This window comes from Amphiura filiformis, chromosome 16 (genome assembly GCF_039555335.1).
Source record: "Amphiura filiformis chromosome 16, Afil_fr2py, whole genome shotgun sequence".
Lineage (NCBI taxonomy): Eukaryota > Metazoa > Echinodermata > Ophiuroidea > Amphilepidida > Amphiuridae > Amphiura > Amphiura filiformis.
Genome location: NC_092643.1, coordinates 18424084 through 18441057, shown reverse-complemented (window position 1 = coordinate 18441057; position 16974 = coordinate 18424084). Strand labels below are relative to the sequence as shown.

At 35.5% G+C, this 16974-nt stretch overlaps 1 protein-coding gene across 1 annotated transcript in view; it reads right to left on the bottom strand.

Moving 5' to 3' along the window:
* Positions 1 to 16974, bottom strand: part of LOC140135672 (uncharacterized) — a 47453-nt gene that overhangs the window by 16489 nt on the left and 13990 nt on the right. Inside the window, 2 exon segments of the mRNA XM_072157256.1 lie at positions 2021 to 2143; positions 6214 to 6666. Coding sequence (XP_072013357.1) covers positions 2021 to 2143; positions 6214 to 6666 — 576 coding nt within the window.

The window sequence follows — 16974 nt, the reverse complement described above, 5'->3', positions numbered from 1 at the left end:
TTTATATGAGCCTTAATAGAATTCCTTTACAACCGGGAAGGTGTCGAAAATACACTGTGCAAGGATTTCTGGAACGGCTTGAAATCTAGCCTTATAAAGTCGACTGAAGCAGACCCTCTTGACCTAGTCGCCTCTTCCACGTACGGTACCTCCTCTACACATCTTCTATTTCCTTTTGATATATCAAGCGCTTTTTCAAATTTGCTAGACAACATCAGCATGTCATTGGCTTCTTATTGCCAGGATGTTTTCTTGTTTTGTAAAGTACATGCACCTCGCACACCTTTTGTTGCACCTTCGCTGAGCATAATTGCTCTTAGTCATGTTAGTTGTACGTTACGTAAAAGAGGGAAAATTAATTTATTTGAACTTTCTTTAGATAGTGTTAGACAGGTTTAACATCTTCAATGACAGAGCACTAACTTAATTCCAAAGAGGCACTGCTAACGTAAGATCTGGATGAGAACAGCGCAAATATTGTAGTGAAAGATGAAGGAAATTGGGCCAATTATATCTTTGCCAAATCGGATGCTTGAATTTCACGAAGCACACGTACCTTGCATTTCGTTATACTTTGTTATCCACCCAATAATAATACGAAAGTACACCGATTCATAATGTGGTTTTATATGTCACCAATAAGAACGCATTTTAATATGTAAGTTTGTAACACAATCCGGCTATACTTTTAATATCAAACATATCCGGGTCCTTTAGATTATGAACACAGCAAGGACTTCCAGATACATGTCAATTTAGCGCTGGTACTGCATGTTGCCGTTGCAGATTTTGACATCTTAATACACTAACATTAAGGAATGCTTGCCAATGTTAGTTAACACACTGCGTGGCACTTAAAGGATAGGTATTGATGAAGTGTCGTTTATCAGTTCATCGGCTATGCCACCATGAATATAGCACCTTCTTACGTGCGAAGGTACGGTTGAGTGTGTGTATCCGAACTGATTGTGTCCCATGTGTTAGGTAGCAAAGGCATTAAACATTCACAAGCTACTGACAGAAATATTGTTAACCAAGGTGTGGACATGTATTTATGATGTAAAGGTGAAACTTACAACTTGATCGTTTGTGTCCGACTTGTGATCAGTATTTTTAAACACAGAACTAATCTGAAAGTGTTCGGAGGATGGTTTATGCTCTTGTTTTTGTGAAGGAGGTTCTCCACACCCGTTTTGCCGAGTTTGCGCTCGTCGAATACCTCATTATGAGGGAATAATACTCTCTTACTGTGAAAGAGTGATAATTTACTCTTTAATAGACTGACTATATAGCACATTTGAGGGTGAATAATGCACTCCTTGTTCACTGTTTTCGGGCGACCATCCCTCTAAATTCATCCACTCATTTTAGAGTGAAATACCTATATTGGGTGGCATGATAGCTGTTGAACAAATATTAATAATATTATATTTGTCACACGAGAAAGAGCTCACAAGGCTTTTTTATGTAATGCAAACTAATGTCACTTACACGCGATGCTACACGAATTGTACACGCCATTTTGTAAGGAAAGATCCAGTATAGTATCAAATATGTAAAAACATTATTTATGTATTAGTTTTGAGAGATATAGCTGCAGAATATCCATGCAATCTTGAAGAATATGTGTTGGATACTCTCGCAGATCGCGGTAAGATTAATCTTTGAGAATATGCAGAGACCTGTTGGGTCTGGTAAAGCACATCTTAATAAATCACCAACATTATATTTCCACTGCTCAGTGTCATAAGTGGGTAAGTGCAATAGCTACCATGTATATAGATATAGATGAGTACAATAAACTGTGTGTAAATTGCAAAAATGTTCACATGGCAGCTATTGCACTTACCCATTTCTTCCAAGATATAGCTTTACTATATCTTCACACATATGAGGGATTAGTACAAGAAGGTACTATCTGCAATAGCTGCCCTAAATACATTTGACAATTTCTACAACTGGCAGCTATTGCAGATGGGGCGGCCATCTTGTATTAACTAACTCCTCCAATAATACGTACCATCTTTGCAGAGACTATTACTTTCATCACTATCGTCATTGCAATTGGGCATTCCATTACAGAGAAGTGCTTGGTCAATACACATAGTGCCATCCTCGCATTTGAAACAGTCTGTTGTGCCCTCTGAATGTGTGAGAAAACAAAATAAAGAGTTAGCGAGGTTAATTTGTGCAATTTATACAAATCTATGGGTCGTATCTGATCCGTTCCGATTGAACAGACTTATAAAAGTACTGAGTGACAAGAAGATAATGTACAGACTTCACTGCAAAAACGCTGTATAAAACCAACATAAGAAGCTTTCAAAAAGGGAAGCATATTATTCATGTTAATTAGAAGCAAAGAAGACTGTGTATCATTATCAGTCATTACAGGCTAATGCAAAATTAGATATCATAGAATCATCATTATCAATTATTCTGATAGTTAATACGGTACTTAACAATTCGACTAGGATGAAGTTGCTGGCGTTATTTATACCTAAAGCAGTATGCAGACTCCGAGTATTAGACGTACAATATTGTACGTAACATATCTACGTTATTCTATTGCCATTCTATTTCCAGTAATGTTTAAGTTCTAAGAATGTTTGATGACGTAAAATCGATAATATGTTACGTATAATATCTGGTAGAAATATATTATCGATTTTACGTCATCAAACATTCGTTAGAACTTAAACATTACTGAAAATAGAATGGCAATAGATTAAATAACGTAGATATGTTACATACAATATTGTACGTCTAATAAAAAGTCTGCATACTGCTTTAGGAACTTCAGATGATCCTCTACTTATACTTGTAAGTTCACACAAGTGTTTATCCATGCTGAGAAAGCGATTCACAAAGTTACTGAATAAAAACACTAGCACTTGTGAATGTTTTCAAATGGACTTAAAAAGTGATAATCGTGTGTTATTTTTCCCACTTGTGTACTAACATGAAGCGAAAACGAATCGAGAAAATATGGGAAATTTTTTGCGTCAATGGCATTGGATTGAAAATCCAGTCGGTTGTTGTTTTGATAAGCAATCTAATTACATTTACATGACCTGCATTTATGCGGACTTGATTGTTACTATTCAATCTGCCCTTCAAACTAAAAACACAGTATATATATTTACACCACGTAGCAGATACGGCTTTTGTACTTGGGGTAGGGAGACAGGTGTTTGAATCAGTATGCTTCCTATATCATGAATATGCTATATGCAGTATCTGCAAGGAGTCACAATAGCAGCTTATACCCGTGTTTAAGGTGGCTGTGTACTCTCAGACATGCATGTAGTAAAAGTGCAATAACTTTGTAATTATTCGCGCAAGACATATAAAAGTATACATTTTTATGAAGGCAAGACATCAATAAATATTAATATAAATACAGATTTGGGGTAAAAACAACAATTCTGAAGAAAATCACAAAAAGTGAGTTTTTGGCAATATTTGTTAGGTACATCATAACAAAAAAACACTCTTTCCAAAATATTTTATTTTGTTTTTAGCTCAATCTTGAGGCTCCATTCTAAAAACGTTTTTTTTTATTTTTTTGATATTGGCCTTATTTTTGAGATATTGACCATATAAGGCATCAAATTGAACTTTTAAAATTCACAAACGCTTATTTGCACAAAGTGATGCCTAAAATCGGAAATAGACCAAAATATAAAAAATGAGAAAACCGTTTCTTGAGTCGATCATGCTTTTACAATGATCATATTTGCTTACCTATAGATGCTGTATTTATTGAGTTATCGTGTACCTAAATCGTCATTTTACCGAGAAAATGAACATTGAAATAATGGCCGTTGAAGTTTAAAGTGGTCACATTTTGCACTTTCATCGAATCTCACAGGAGAATGCGGCAGTTTTCGTTTTTGTACCTTATATTACGTGAACATCGGGTAAATCCACAGCCCCTTGAGAAGTTTGAGCGAAATCCATTCATAACTTGATATTTAAATCGGGGAAAGAACTTGAAAAAACCCACATTTTATCAGCTAAAACGGAGCCATTTGACCGCTAGGTTTTTGTGAAATCAGTGCTTCCGTGGTGCTTCCATGAGATGCGCCGCGCATGTAGATACGCGTTGCGTATGCGTAGCGTATTTGTGCGTTAACAAATTGCGCGATACGCAACGCGATGCGCGGTTGCGCGCGTGTACCCTGCTGGTACAACAAAGATTTTCTTTCCTTTTCAATTTCAAATACGAGTGGAACAGTGAAATAAAATCCTTAAAATATTGCAGTTGGAGTTTACAAATCTGGATTTTCATTCCTTGTATTTATAAAAAACATAACAAAGTACAAACATATCAAAAAAACTCAATTTTGCGAAAGAAACAATGTCTATAGTACACAGCCGCGTTAATTTGGGAGACAGATCTTTTGTGAATGTTTGTGAATCAGCCTGGTCCATCCCAAAGTTAGATGCAGTATCTGATTTAAAGAATAAAGGTACTAGTATTGTTTTAGCCGCTGTCGTGCATCTATCGTTTCATACAACACGGACGATATCATTATTTTACGTACAACGAGGTTAAGCCGAGTTGTTTTACGGCAAAAATAATGATGTCGTTTGTGTTATATGAGACGATAGATGCATAACAGCGGCTACAAACAATACCTTTCTCATTCTAAAACATTTCAATTCAAAGAAAAATAATAATCGTAAGTATATTTTAATCAAATTGAATCTTACACTTTACAAGGAATTACCTAGGGCTTAAAATCGATCAGTCCCGTTGTTGCTATGCAAATCACGATAGCGGGTACGCGTATCGCGTCGACTCACATTCGCTGAACCGTGTTATATCGTGTCATATAACACAGCTTAGAACCAATAAGATTACAGGAACTTTTTCACGTGTTTAAAAAATGTCAGTAACAAACAGATACTGCCCTTTTACGTGGACTGGGTAAAGGTAGCGTAAACAGTGCTCCTTTGTGCGTAAAGCGATATGTGACCGTCCACGGCGAATGAGCCGTAAATTCCTCCCCCGGTCAATTTTGTTTTATTTCGTGTTTAAAAAATAAACATCATAAACTTAAAAATGGTATATCATTTGACTTCAAACGATATCCAGAAGCGGAGTTATGGTTAGTTAAACTTTGCTCCTTCAACAAAATTATAGCTTTTTGGTTTCTATGTGTGTCTCTTTTTCCACATTGCTGGCAATAAATATCAAACAGTCATAATTGGCGGTCATTTCAAATAATCCCCAAGTCAACGAGGTTATGCATACCTATACAAATAACCCACCACTTGAAAAGGATTTAGCAAAAGCAAACAAAGACCAGAGCTATTAAAAGTTCTATAGCCATCTAAGGTACAAGCTTATTATCCACTTCAATAATAGGATTATTGATTGGTGTTGTGACTATCCAAACAAGACAGATGTCGCGCCAGCTTACGTGACCGATGAATACGACCTTCGTACACATTTTACACCATAACTCAGAATACAATTTAGGGAATTTACGGCTCGTTTGTGCTGCCGGGTCACATATGATAAACAATAAATTTGAACATGCATTTCTGCCTCTAATGCTATATTACTATTTGGTTCAAGTTTGACTTTATTCTTTTGAAATTTCAAAACAAGTTATGTTTGGTCGGATGAATAACCTGTATTACGTTTCTTTGCCAGGTAATAGCGCAATCTGAACTTTGATCCACGGTACTAACGCTATATCAGCCAATGGTTGGTCATTTAGATGTGCATTTAAACTTGAAAGCAGATAATCATAATGATCTCCATTTATTTAATAAATTGAGTATTATCGTAACTTTCCGATACAACTAGTACCTTAGCATTGGAGCCAGTAAATATCTAACCATGCTAACTGCAGCTCAGATAAACCACGGATAAAGCTACTATAGTCTATCAACTTCATTATCATTTAGCAAGTTAGCTCAATCGTTAAGACGTTCGACTAGCATATGGTGCGAGAGGTTGCGGGTTCGAACCCTGGCGGCTGGCGGTGCCTAGTACGCTCTCGTGGAAAATTGAGTTAGCTTGAAATTCCCCTGGACAACTTACTGCTAATTGTATCCTTGTAATCATTCATCATGATTAATAATAACATATTTTTATTTAAATCAAAATTCGACTATGGCATAGTCTATATTCATTATAGCATCCTTCTAAAAATGTAGGATGTGATTACCAACCTCTGTCCTAGGGATACCTACCTTCTGGAGGTGTAAAAGATGTATATACAAACTTAATTCCCGCATCAGCAGTAGAAATATCATCTGTAGTAAATCGGACTGTTATCACATTACCAGAAGACTGATAATCTGGCGGGAATTTCCCCGTGCCACCACAAATTGTTACATCTGGTTGGAGTATATCACTACGTATGCGGGCGATCATTCCTGATTCATATATGCGGAATGAATCCGTCGGTGATGTGCCTTCTGTCCGACATTGGTTGCTTGAACTGTCCCAACCAGGGGCCAAATCAAAATAGTCAAATCGGATGTTAATCCTTTTACCAGGATGTGTATTCAGAGTCATTGTACAGTCCATCCCTTTGAGGTAGGGAGAATGCTCTACATTCATATGTGAATAAACACGACCAGAAATGTCGCTGACGTTCTTTGGTAAACATAAGAACGACGGATTGGCATCCTGTATGAAAACTGCAAAGATATAAAAAGAAAAGGCGAATTAAACAATGAATGATATTGGTATTATGTGATTGGACAGTATTTTTTACAAAGTCTTTATTGTTTTTGATTATACTCTCGACAACTTTTCCTCTGTAAGTGTATGGTGTAATGCATCCCCCATGTCACAAAGAAATTTACGCCACTGCCCCCACACACTTATGAAGTCCTGCACCGTATTTAAACGGTTACATTGCTTATATTAGTGAATAACCATGATAAAGTTGTGTTTCTGCATACAAGAGATCTAGCATTTGCACACTGCACAACGTTAGTACTAGGTTGAGTTACAATACGATACAACGGCATGTAAAACTGTGCCATTTTTAAGTAAAGTTGAACAATGATGGCGCTATTTATCTTAAATCTTGTTTGCATCTCAACAAGGGGTAGACACTAACTTGTATAATGATATTAGAACATCAGAAAAAAGACTAACAATTATGAAGGAAATTTTTACAAATCTTTTTATCATGATATGTAAGGAATAATCATCACATCATTTGGCTATTAAATCAGTTAAAGTTAAAATATGGATGTAAATAGCGCGTGCCCTAAATTTGCACACAAATAGAGTTTTAAATATAGAATAAAAATTACCACAAAAAAGCAGAAAAAGATGAATAATTTGACATAGATACTAGAATCTATGTGAAAATAGCTAAAAAATATGTGTGAATATTAGTGGGATTGCTGGTGGTATTGCCCAGGTCTAGAATTGAACATTATAATATAATGTTTTGTTAGAAAAAACAATATATAAATGACCACATCAAACAACCGTGGATCACGTTTTGAAACCACGCACTGAAATGAAAGCACACGACAATTTCTTGTGACATATATCACAGATCGTCATCGATTGTTTTGCTGCATGCATTACACTTACAGAGAGGAAAAGTTGTCGCCGGTCATATTTGATCTAAATTCAACCGAATGAGAAAACATATCTATGTTTATATAGAAACTTGGGCGACAACTACATCGTCTGAGTATATTATCCGAACGTTATGTTAAAGGGATCTTAACTTACATGCCATAAAAATGTGACCATTACAATATATATGATACTAGAGAACCTGCAGCTGCGAGGGCACTGTAGCTGTACGTGAGAGCACCACCAGCATGATAGCGATACAGTTTGACTCCCAATGACCCCATAACATCTGACCCTAGATGTCCTTCGCTTGATGACCTCAGCCTGATTGAACAAAGTTTGAAATTTGACCCCTCCGTAATGACCTTTGACCTCGGTTGACCTCAATTTTATTTCGTGCATATATTGCCCTCGTATCAAGTATTCCACCACCAAGTTTGAGCCCGATCGGACAAAGTTTGAAATTTGACCCCTCCGTAATGACCTTTGACCTCCGTTGACCTCAATTTTATTTCAGGCATATATTCCCTTTGTATCAAGGATTCCACCCACCAAATTTGAGCCCGATCGGACAAAGTTTGAAATTTGACCCCTCCGTAATGACCTTTGACCTTGGTTGACCTCGATTTTATTTTGGGCATATATTCCCTACGTATCAAGGATCCCACCCACCAAGTTTGGGCCCGATCGGACAAAGTTTGAAATCCATGACCTTTGACCTTGACCTCCGATGACCTTTAAAACTACCCGATAAACAGCGCACGCCCGGTACCCATCTATGACTGAAATATCGGAACGATGCATCGAAGCGCGGCGAAACGAAGAGCCGGACAGACAGACAGACAGACAGACACACAGAGCTCATTATTTTATTAGTATAGATGTGTATGTTATCACACGAATATTTTTTGGGCGCTGAATATTTTGTTTGAAGAATTTAGAAAATCTTAAAGACACAATTACTAGGCTGAACAACATGGGTGCAGATCCATGACATTTGATGGGAAGGGTCACTGGAGCGAGATTCTAATTTAAACTGACTGAAATTCTCGAATCTCCACCAACCACACAAACCAAGAATTCTTCTGTTTTTACAAACCGCGAAAGACGAATATACTAATTAGTGTCCCTTCCTGTTTTTAGGGTTCTCTGCCTTTGAAAGGCAAGGAAAACATAAACATCTCACACAAACATGGCAATTCTTAACTATATGGCAAATTGAAGTATCAATAAACTTAAGTATAAATGCATATAAATTTCTCTGATAGGGAAATGGGCAGCGTTATTAACGCAGAAACAAACATTAAATTTCCGTAGCTTAGGGCCACTGAATTCAATGGCAATGTAGGGTCTCAAAAAAACCCTAAAAATACTTAACAATAATTATACATCCGGGTAAATAGTAAAACAACACTATTGAATGCTGTGGTTATGGATATTGTGGTCAACATTGTGTTCAACTTGAGACACTGCAATTTTTGATGCAAAAGTACTAAGGTATTCAGTAAGCGGTAAGGGGGATGGGCAATCATTGTATAACCACAGATATTGGTGTAACCATAGGTGTATAATTCGAGGTGAATCGCCAAAATGGTTTGCCAAAAAATCGGGTTTCCGCCCTTCCGGATTTATATCGAAACACTATAGGCCTAAACGAGCTACATATAATACGGGCTACAATTCGTTGTCCATACATGTGTTGCACGTCATGACAAATATTGAGGATCCCCTATGTCGCAATTGAACATAATATATCAGAATACATGTATAGGCCTATGCAATAAAATAGCCTTACGTTCGTCATAAAGCCAATACATGTTTTATTTTTGTAAGTTTCTTGAAGCCGTGTACACATACCAAATCCTTGCAAGACACATTTTTTCCCGGGCATTTTTTACGGAAAATCTAGTGAGATCTTATTTCACTAGAAATCTATAGTCAAATCAATGTCTTCGGCCTGCTCATAGTCGACAATATTAATTGACACAGGACGTTGTGCCTCTTTCTACCATGGCAAAATTTGGCAATGCAAGGAAATAATGATCAGTGAGATATCACATCACTTTCGAATCCGGGATTCGAATTCGCTGGAAATGATATTAAACACAAGTTAGATAAAGTTCAAAACATTCAGAAGTGCTTGTGCTTTTTATTCCAAATTGGTAAGGTCACTCAACATGACAAATACGTTCATGGAGGTACATGGAGGTCCGCGAAATTGAAAGTTCAAGATCAAGTTTACAACACACTGACTGTGGAGTGTGGAGGAAGACACCACACAAATTCCCTACAGAGCTAGGGCATACTACCACCATAGATACTAAATTTTTAGTATCTATGCTACCACACAACCATAACACACCAGCGACATAATATTATACAAGAGCTCTTATATTATCATATCTATGATATTATACAACCATGTTGGTTAGCCATGACCTTCGCTCCATTCCGACTTGTCAATCACTATTATGAGCGTCGTAATTTTTCACGTGTCAATGCCAATTCAAAGGCCAAGAACGACTTCACAACGAGCACTCACTTGAACTACACCTGAGAGCAAGTCAAACTTTATTTTAGTCCCAAAACCAACATGGTATGAAAGGAACATGGCATACAGCAAATATTAGATCAAGCACAATTTACACTGCTGCAGGTAAATTATTGTACCTAATAATGGATGATTCAGAATGGGTAAAAATTATATAGCTGTGGCTATAATAATATTGGAACCGTTTATAATGAAAATCCATGACACTACATGTAACGTAGGCTACTTCAAACACCTATATAAAAAAAAAAAAATTGGACGGAGGTCTAAACTTATAAAGTTATATATTAACCACACTCATAGAAATGACTTGTTCGCCTTGTTGGCGCAATTCAAAAGGAGTAAGTTTGGACAACTCAAAAATAGTGTAAAAGTTGCCAAAACAAAGTTCATTTTAGTTATCCGAACTTAAAAAATGCTGAAAATGCTCAAAAGTTCCGTCAACTAATCAACTTTGTTGGCATTACTTAAAAAGTTGATGTAAGTCGTTGCGTCAACTTTTTAAGTAATGCCAACTTCTGAATTCAAGTTCAGGGAACTTAGAAAAATAAACAAGGTTCAAAGAACCAATTAGTTGAGTTATTGTAACTCAACATGTAAGTTGATGTAACTCGTTCATATTAAGTTACTGGTACTTATTGTTTTGAGTTATTCCAATTTGGTACTTTGGTACTTAATTCACGTAATTGGATCATTTTCTGCACAATTAGCAGTATTCAAATATTTATTTTTGTAATCAGTGCAAAATTTTGTATACTATAGCACACCTCTAGAAAATTATGCTAACCTAGTTTCATTTTCTGAGTTGTAACAACTCAATAAAGTAAGTGCAAATGAGTGCGACCAACATAATGATATCGGGTCAGCGTTACTCAAAATTGTACGCGTTGGCATTACTCGGAAAGTTGACGCAACGACTTGTTACACGAACAATTTCTATGAGTGCATGATAACTGTCTACACACTCAATGATATTAGCAGCAATAGACCAGCCTTTTAACATGTTTAAAGTCTAGAATAAGTCTTTTATCAAAATTTTGCCCCAAATCTATGCAAGTCGCGTGTTGCAAACCCAAAAGTTTAAAGACCCTTTAATCTCAAAATAAAAGCAAACGTTGTTGGCCACCATTAGCCTTCCTAATAACAATAATGAATTCGGGGCATAAATCATTGTATTTGATTTTTGTTAAAATTTTCAATAGGTTTATATCAGGCAAATCTTGAAAACACAAAATAATTTGTCGCATGCATGCCATGCAGGCTTAGCTCGGCTTGCTAATGATGACAGTATTCAGTACTTCTGTAACTGTAATGCGATAAAAACAGAGGATTGTCCATGTCATGGGCCATCTATCACTGTCTTCGTATTTAATGTATGTCATCATTTCTATCTGCTAGCTGTAAGTAACAAACCATGATGAACTCGATACCCGATATATAATTAGGACAGCTATCAGCATCGGCAGTCGTGTAAACTGAAGCTCGAAATTAAATCCCGCGTAACTCAGGTAGGGCCTACATGGACAGTTTGATATAAAAATAATAAATCGGGATTTCAGAATAACCGAAAATTTGCTTCCCTCTGTTCACATGCAAGATACTACAAGCAAATTGGATCGCATGCACAAGTGTCGTTCTTTCTATAGATGTGTCGTTGGGAGCATGACCTAGCGGTGTTTGACAAATAAAGCTGACACACAAGAAGAATGGTACGGAATCTGAGTTCTGTGAACTAATTTCAATATGGCCGCCATTTAGAAATATACATTGTTCAATATCTCTTTGAGCAACTGAGATATTATGTTATACGCCATTTTGTTTTTCAAAACGTTTAACCTTAATTTATTTTTGTGTGCAGTATAGGAAAGATATCAGTTTATGGAAAGTATGCCTAAGCAATTGAATGGAAAATATATTGAGTCGAGAAAAGCTGAAACGAGGAGACAAAAGGCTGATGGAGAGATGAAGTCCTTGGCAATGGCGGTACTGATTTTTCTGACCGGGGGGGGGGGAGCAGGATATTCATACAATGAATCAAATATAAAGCATAAGGACAATATAGGTTTGTTTCTATTGGTCTTGAGTTAGTTCTCTGTCAAAATTGTGACAAAATTCTCTGTAGTTACTTACATGTGCATGAAGACCAAAACCAAAAACTCCCTTTAATCTCTTAATAAAAGCAAACGTTATATTGTTTCCATTATTAGCCAGTAAAAATAATAATGAATTCAGGGCATTAGAGCATTGTATTTGAATTTTTAAAGAAAATTCTCAAAAACAATATCAGGCAAACTTCTTGAAAGCACAAAACAATTTGTCGTGCCCGCACGCAAGCAATTATGCAGGCTTTGTTGCTAATTATGACAGTCAGAGCTGATGAAAGTATCCAGTAGCTTTAATATGAATCTAGGCAAGAGGCATAAACGATGTTGATGATTTGCGATAAAAACAGAAAATTGTCCATGTCAAGTCCATCTATTACTGTGTTCGTATTTCGTAATAATATGTATACATGATATGTCATCATTTCTATTCTATCTGCTTGCTAGGAAGTAACAAACCATGATGAACCCGATACCCGATATTAGGTAAGCTATCAGCAGTCGTGTAAAAATTGAAGATCCAAATGATTAAAATCCTGTGTAATTGGGTCGGGTGAAGAGATAGATATAGATTAATATAAAATAATAAATCATGATGTTATATAACCACTGAAAATTTGCTTCCAATCCCTGATTACTGCACACCAACAAAACGGATTATAATTTATATTCATTTTGCTCGCTGTGCCTCAAATCATGCAATGATATCTTTGTACATCCTTTCATCTTGTATAATAGATGTAAGTAGGCCTATAGTAATATCAAAGATGAATAAATTATGAAGCCTGCTTGTATATTGTAAGCAATTTGTCATGTTTGTTGGCTTCTTGTGGCTGCCATCTTCGGTAAACTCAATGGTATATCACCGTATGCATGGCATACGGCCCTAATATCTAGAAGTGCACAGCCCCATATTCATGATAACAAATTACGACACAAAATGGGTTACTTTACTTTATTTACTTCGATAATTTATTGATCATTTCCTAAAATCAGTTGTGTAACTAATTTTAATATGGCTGCCAACAAAAATTCAAAATGGCCGCCATTTAGAAATATATCTTGTTCAATAGATACTGGTATATTTTAGCCTACTTTTACCCCGTGCTTTATTTTTCAAAACGGTTATCATCGATTCTTGTGTGCAGTATTATATAGGGAAACGTATGAAAAGAAAGGTAAGCATTGGGCAATTCCATTTAAAATCCACACTACCCCTGTGGAAGATTTGATAAGTCTTCCACAGAGGAAGTATAGGTTTCGCATTATGATATACATGATATAGAATCGACAACTCCAGTTGTGGAAGATGCAAAATTGCAGTGGGAGTATGTTTTAAAAATAATTAACCTAGCCAATTCAACTGAAGAAATGTAACGGCCCATTTTATTGAAAACTACAGGTAGAGTGAGAGCTGAAAACCAACTGATGGATAGATGTTGAAGTCAGTGACAATATCAGACATTTACCTCTTTTGTTTAAAACACGTTTATGTAAATTGGAAATCTACAGTATAGAAGCTATTTTGTAACTTGGATACATGGCTCTAAATAAATAATGACGTTATGTATTCACTTGTTTATTCCATTACAGTATTGTGACTTACATTAGTATCATGGCATGATTGTACAGAATGACAAATTAATGGATGACGTGCATTAAGTTCCGTGTTTGCTTCTGTATATGGTCGAATCCAACGAAAAGTGTACACGGCATGTTCAGGCCCATAACTTAAAAGTATTAATCAATTGGCATTCGTTTTTGTATTGTGTTTATTCGCCTTGATCATACGCTTCGCGCCATATATAATAAGACCCCTTCTGTGAAAAACTTAGACACAGAGACCCCAAAACATGCTATTTTTACCCATTTTTTCAAAATATTTCTTAAAGTATTTTTAAAAACATCTAAATCAATTATGAAAAGAAGTCATTGGATTGAATCTAAATTGATTTCCTGAAAGGTGTGTATTCAAAGATTGCCTGTTCAATTTTTCACATATTTGTACATAATTATGAATTTTTGTGATAATTTTTTTGAGTGGTATTTTTTACATTACCTACGAATACAATTTTTCATAGCACTAGATATATCTTTAAAAATGGAAATCACTAATAAATGCGCATTTGATACAAGCTTTGATATGTCCAATACTGAAATGCATTGCATTCGGACATCTTTATTATTGTGTTTAGCTGCCAGAAATTCTAAATGGCACAAAGGTAGGTTTGGTAAAAAATATGCATTACCTCCGAATACATGTTAAAAGCTGTGTCATTTCCACACACTGAGAGAATAGTAAACAATAGTTAAGCAATAGGTGCAGGGTAATACACTCTTTATTTCTACCAAGTTTCAATAGCCTGCGTTTAAATACTTCTGAGATGTCAACAATAAAAGCAAGTATTCGTAGGTAAATTTCGGTAACCGAATGTTACCTACGAATACAATTTGACATCATGACAGTATTGTGAAACACCGCCATTCATGCCAATGCCCATATTGGTACACAACGAAGGCCTGTATGTTTGCTATCAAATCATATGTCAATGAAAGTTGCGAAATCACAAACATGCCCACCATGCAAAACTGAAAACGGCTTAATTGTTGAAAAGTATGTACTGAAATAGACGACGGTCTGCTCATTTGAAAGAAAAATCAGATTCGAAGAAGATTAGAAGGGGATAAATTCTTGGATTTGTCAGCTGTCATGTGTGTTTCATTTTAAACGTTTACCGACCTTCTGGTTTCTGAGTAATTTGTGTCCAAATTGGTTTATTCGCAGGTAACTTTTGACATTTTCGCTAAGTTTACCTACGAATACCATGGACAAAAACGACTTTTCTCATTGTCTCATGATCTAGACAACACAGTGGTGGACCCTAGTATAAAGCTAATTATAGTTGCCCTCAAACAAAAGGCCACAAGACGTAACTGACTCCAAGATGGACTTCACAAGTCTGCAATAACGGTTTTAAGCGATTTGTGTGCAATTAAGCAGATTTAAGTCACTTTAGTGCCTTTGTTTCTTACTTCAATCCTCTTTCAACCACTGTGAACCGACATTAAATATACATGATAGGGTCTCAAGTATCAATAAACGCACATAAAGAAAATAATACATTCAAAGTGCTTTATAAAATGAAGATTTGATTGCGATATCCACCAAAAGTCTAATTCTTACCTACAAATGCTGAAATGTTACTTACGAATACAGCATAATACATGACATATGTAATGAAGTGTCCCTACCAATGGAAATTAATTGTCAAAAACTTTAAGCGGTACCCCCGGACAATATTATTACCCATATACGGATTCATTCAACAATTATTTATTATGTAAATTTGCTGTTTGACTACCTGTATATCAAAATGAAGTGTTCAAAATCTTGCTAAAAGCATCAAAAAATTTTGATCTAAGGTAATAGCATTTATTCATTTGGACGTACCATCTGAAAGAGATCTAAAAACTACCATTTTATTCATTCATTATCATAAAAGCAAAATTTGAACCTCTAAACTTAATATAGATCTTGTTAAATTGCTCATGTTACCTACGAATACCCGGGTTTCGTCACCTATAATTTTATAAAGCGTTAGGTATATGCGTATAAATTCCTAGTATTCCTGAAAACAGATATCCCACTCGTTCTTATACAATATGTAAATTGATTCATACTCATTTGATAAATAAAATACAGAAACTGATCTAAACTTCATTTTCAAAAATAAATGAGCATACATTGACTAAAATCGTATTGATCGCGTTATAAAAATAAAAACAAATATTTTCTGGTTGAGCTAGCATTTTCCTGACACCCTGTGGTCTACATTACACGAAAAAAGCGTTAATGGGAATATTCCATTTGTTTTAGGTTGATTAGTATTGCAATAGTGAAAGCATCCTAGTGGTATTCGTAGGTAACATTGGGTTTTGATGTCACATTTACTATCACACGTCCTGGATTTATTTTTCAAGATTAGTGATGGCACTTTTGGTTCCTATAAGGCCAACATGCCATCAATCAATGGGCAAAAGGAAAAAATTGTGGAGACATTTTTATTTTGGACTTTTATTTTTGGCCCGTGGACACTTTTGGTTGGATTCGACCATATACTTTCCTTATTATGTAGGGACCCAATGGATTACAGCATACATTGCAATTGAGAATATACACCTGCAACAACTGTATTTTTAATATTGTAAATAGCTACGGTACCTTAAGGGCTGGGGTATGAACGTTTGGACAGTATTTATTTTGGGACATCAGAGCACATCAGACATATCGAATTGCATTCTGAATACGAAGAATGTCATTCTGATATCAAATAATTTTGATTTTTGAAATTCGCAATTTAATACACATTTTATGGCAAATCATTAAAATTGATATTTTTGATATTTAACAGTACTTGAAGTAAACTTTATAAATCTGATGATTTATACTTAAAGTGTATGTAGGTGGGATGAAAAGCCGACGATCAATTGAAAATTTTGACCTTTCGTATTGAAGATATGGATTTTTTTTTCCCAAAACACCAAAAACAATTAGGTGTTTTTGGGAAAAAATCCATATCTTCAATATGAAAGGTCAAAATTTTCAATTGACCGTCGGCTTTTCCTCCTGCTACATACACTTTAAGAATATATCATTAGATTTATATAATTTACTTCGAGGACTGTTATATATCAAAAATTTGAAAAATATCAAATTTTTATAATTTGTCATAAAATTTGTATTTATATTG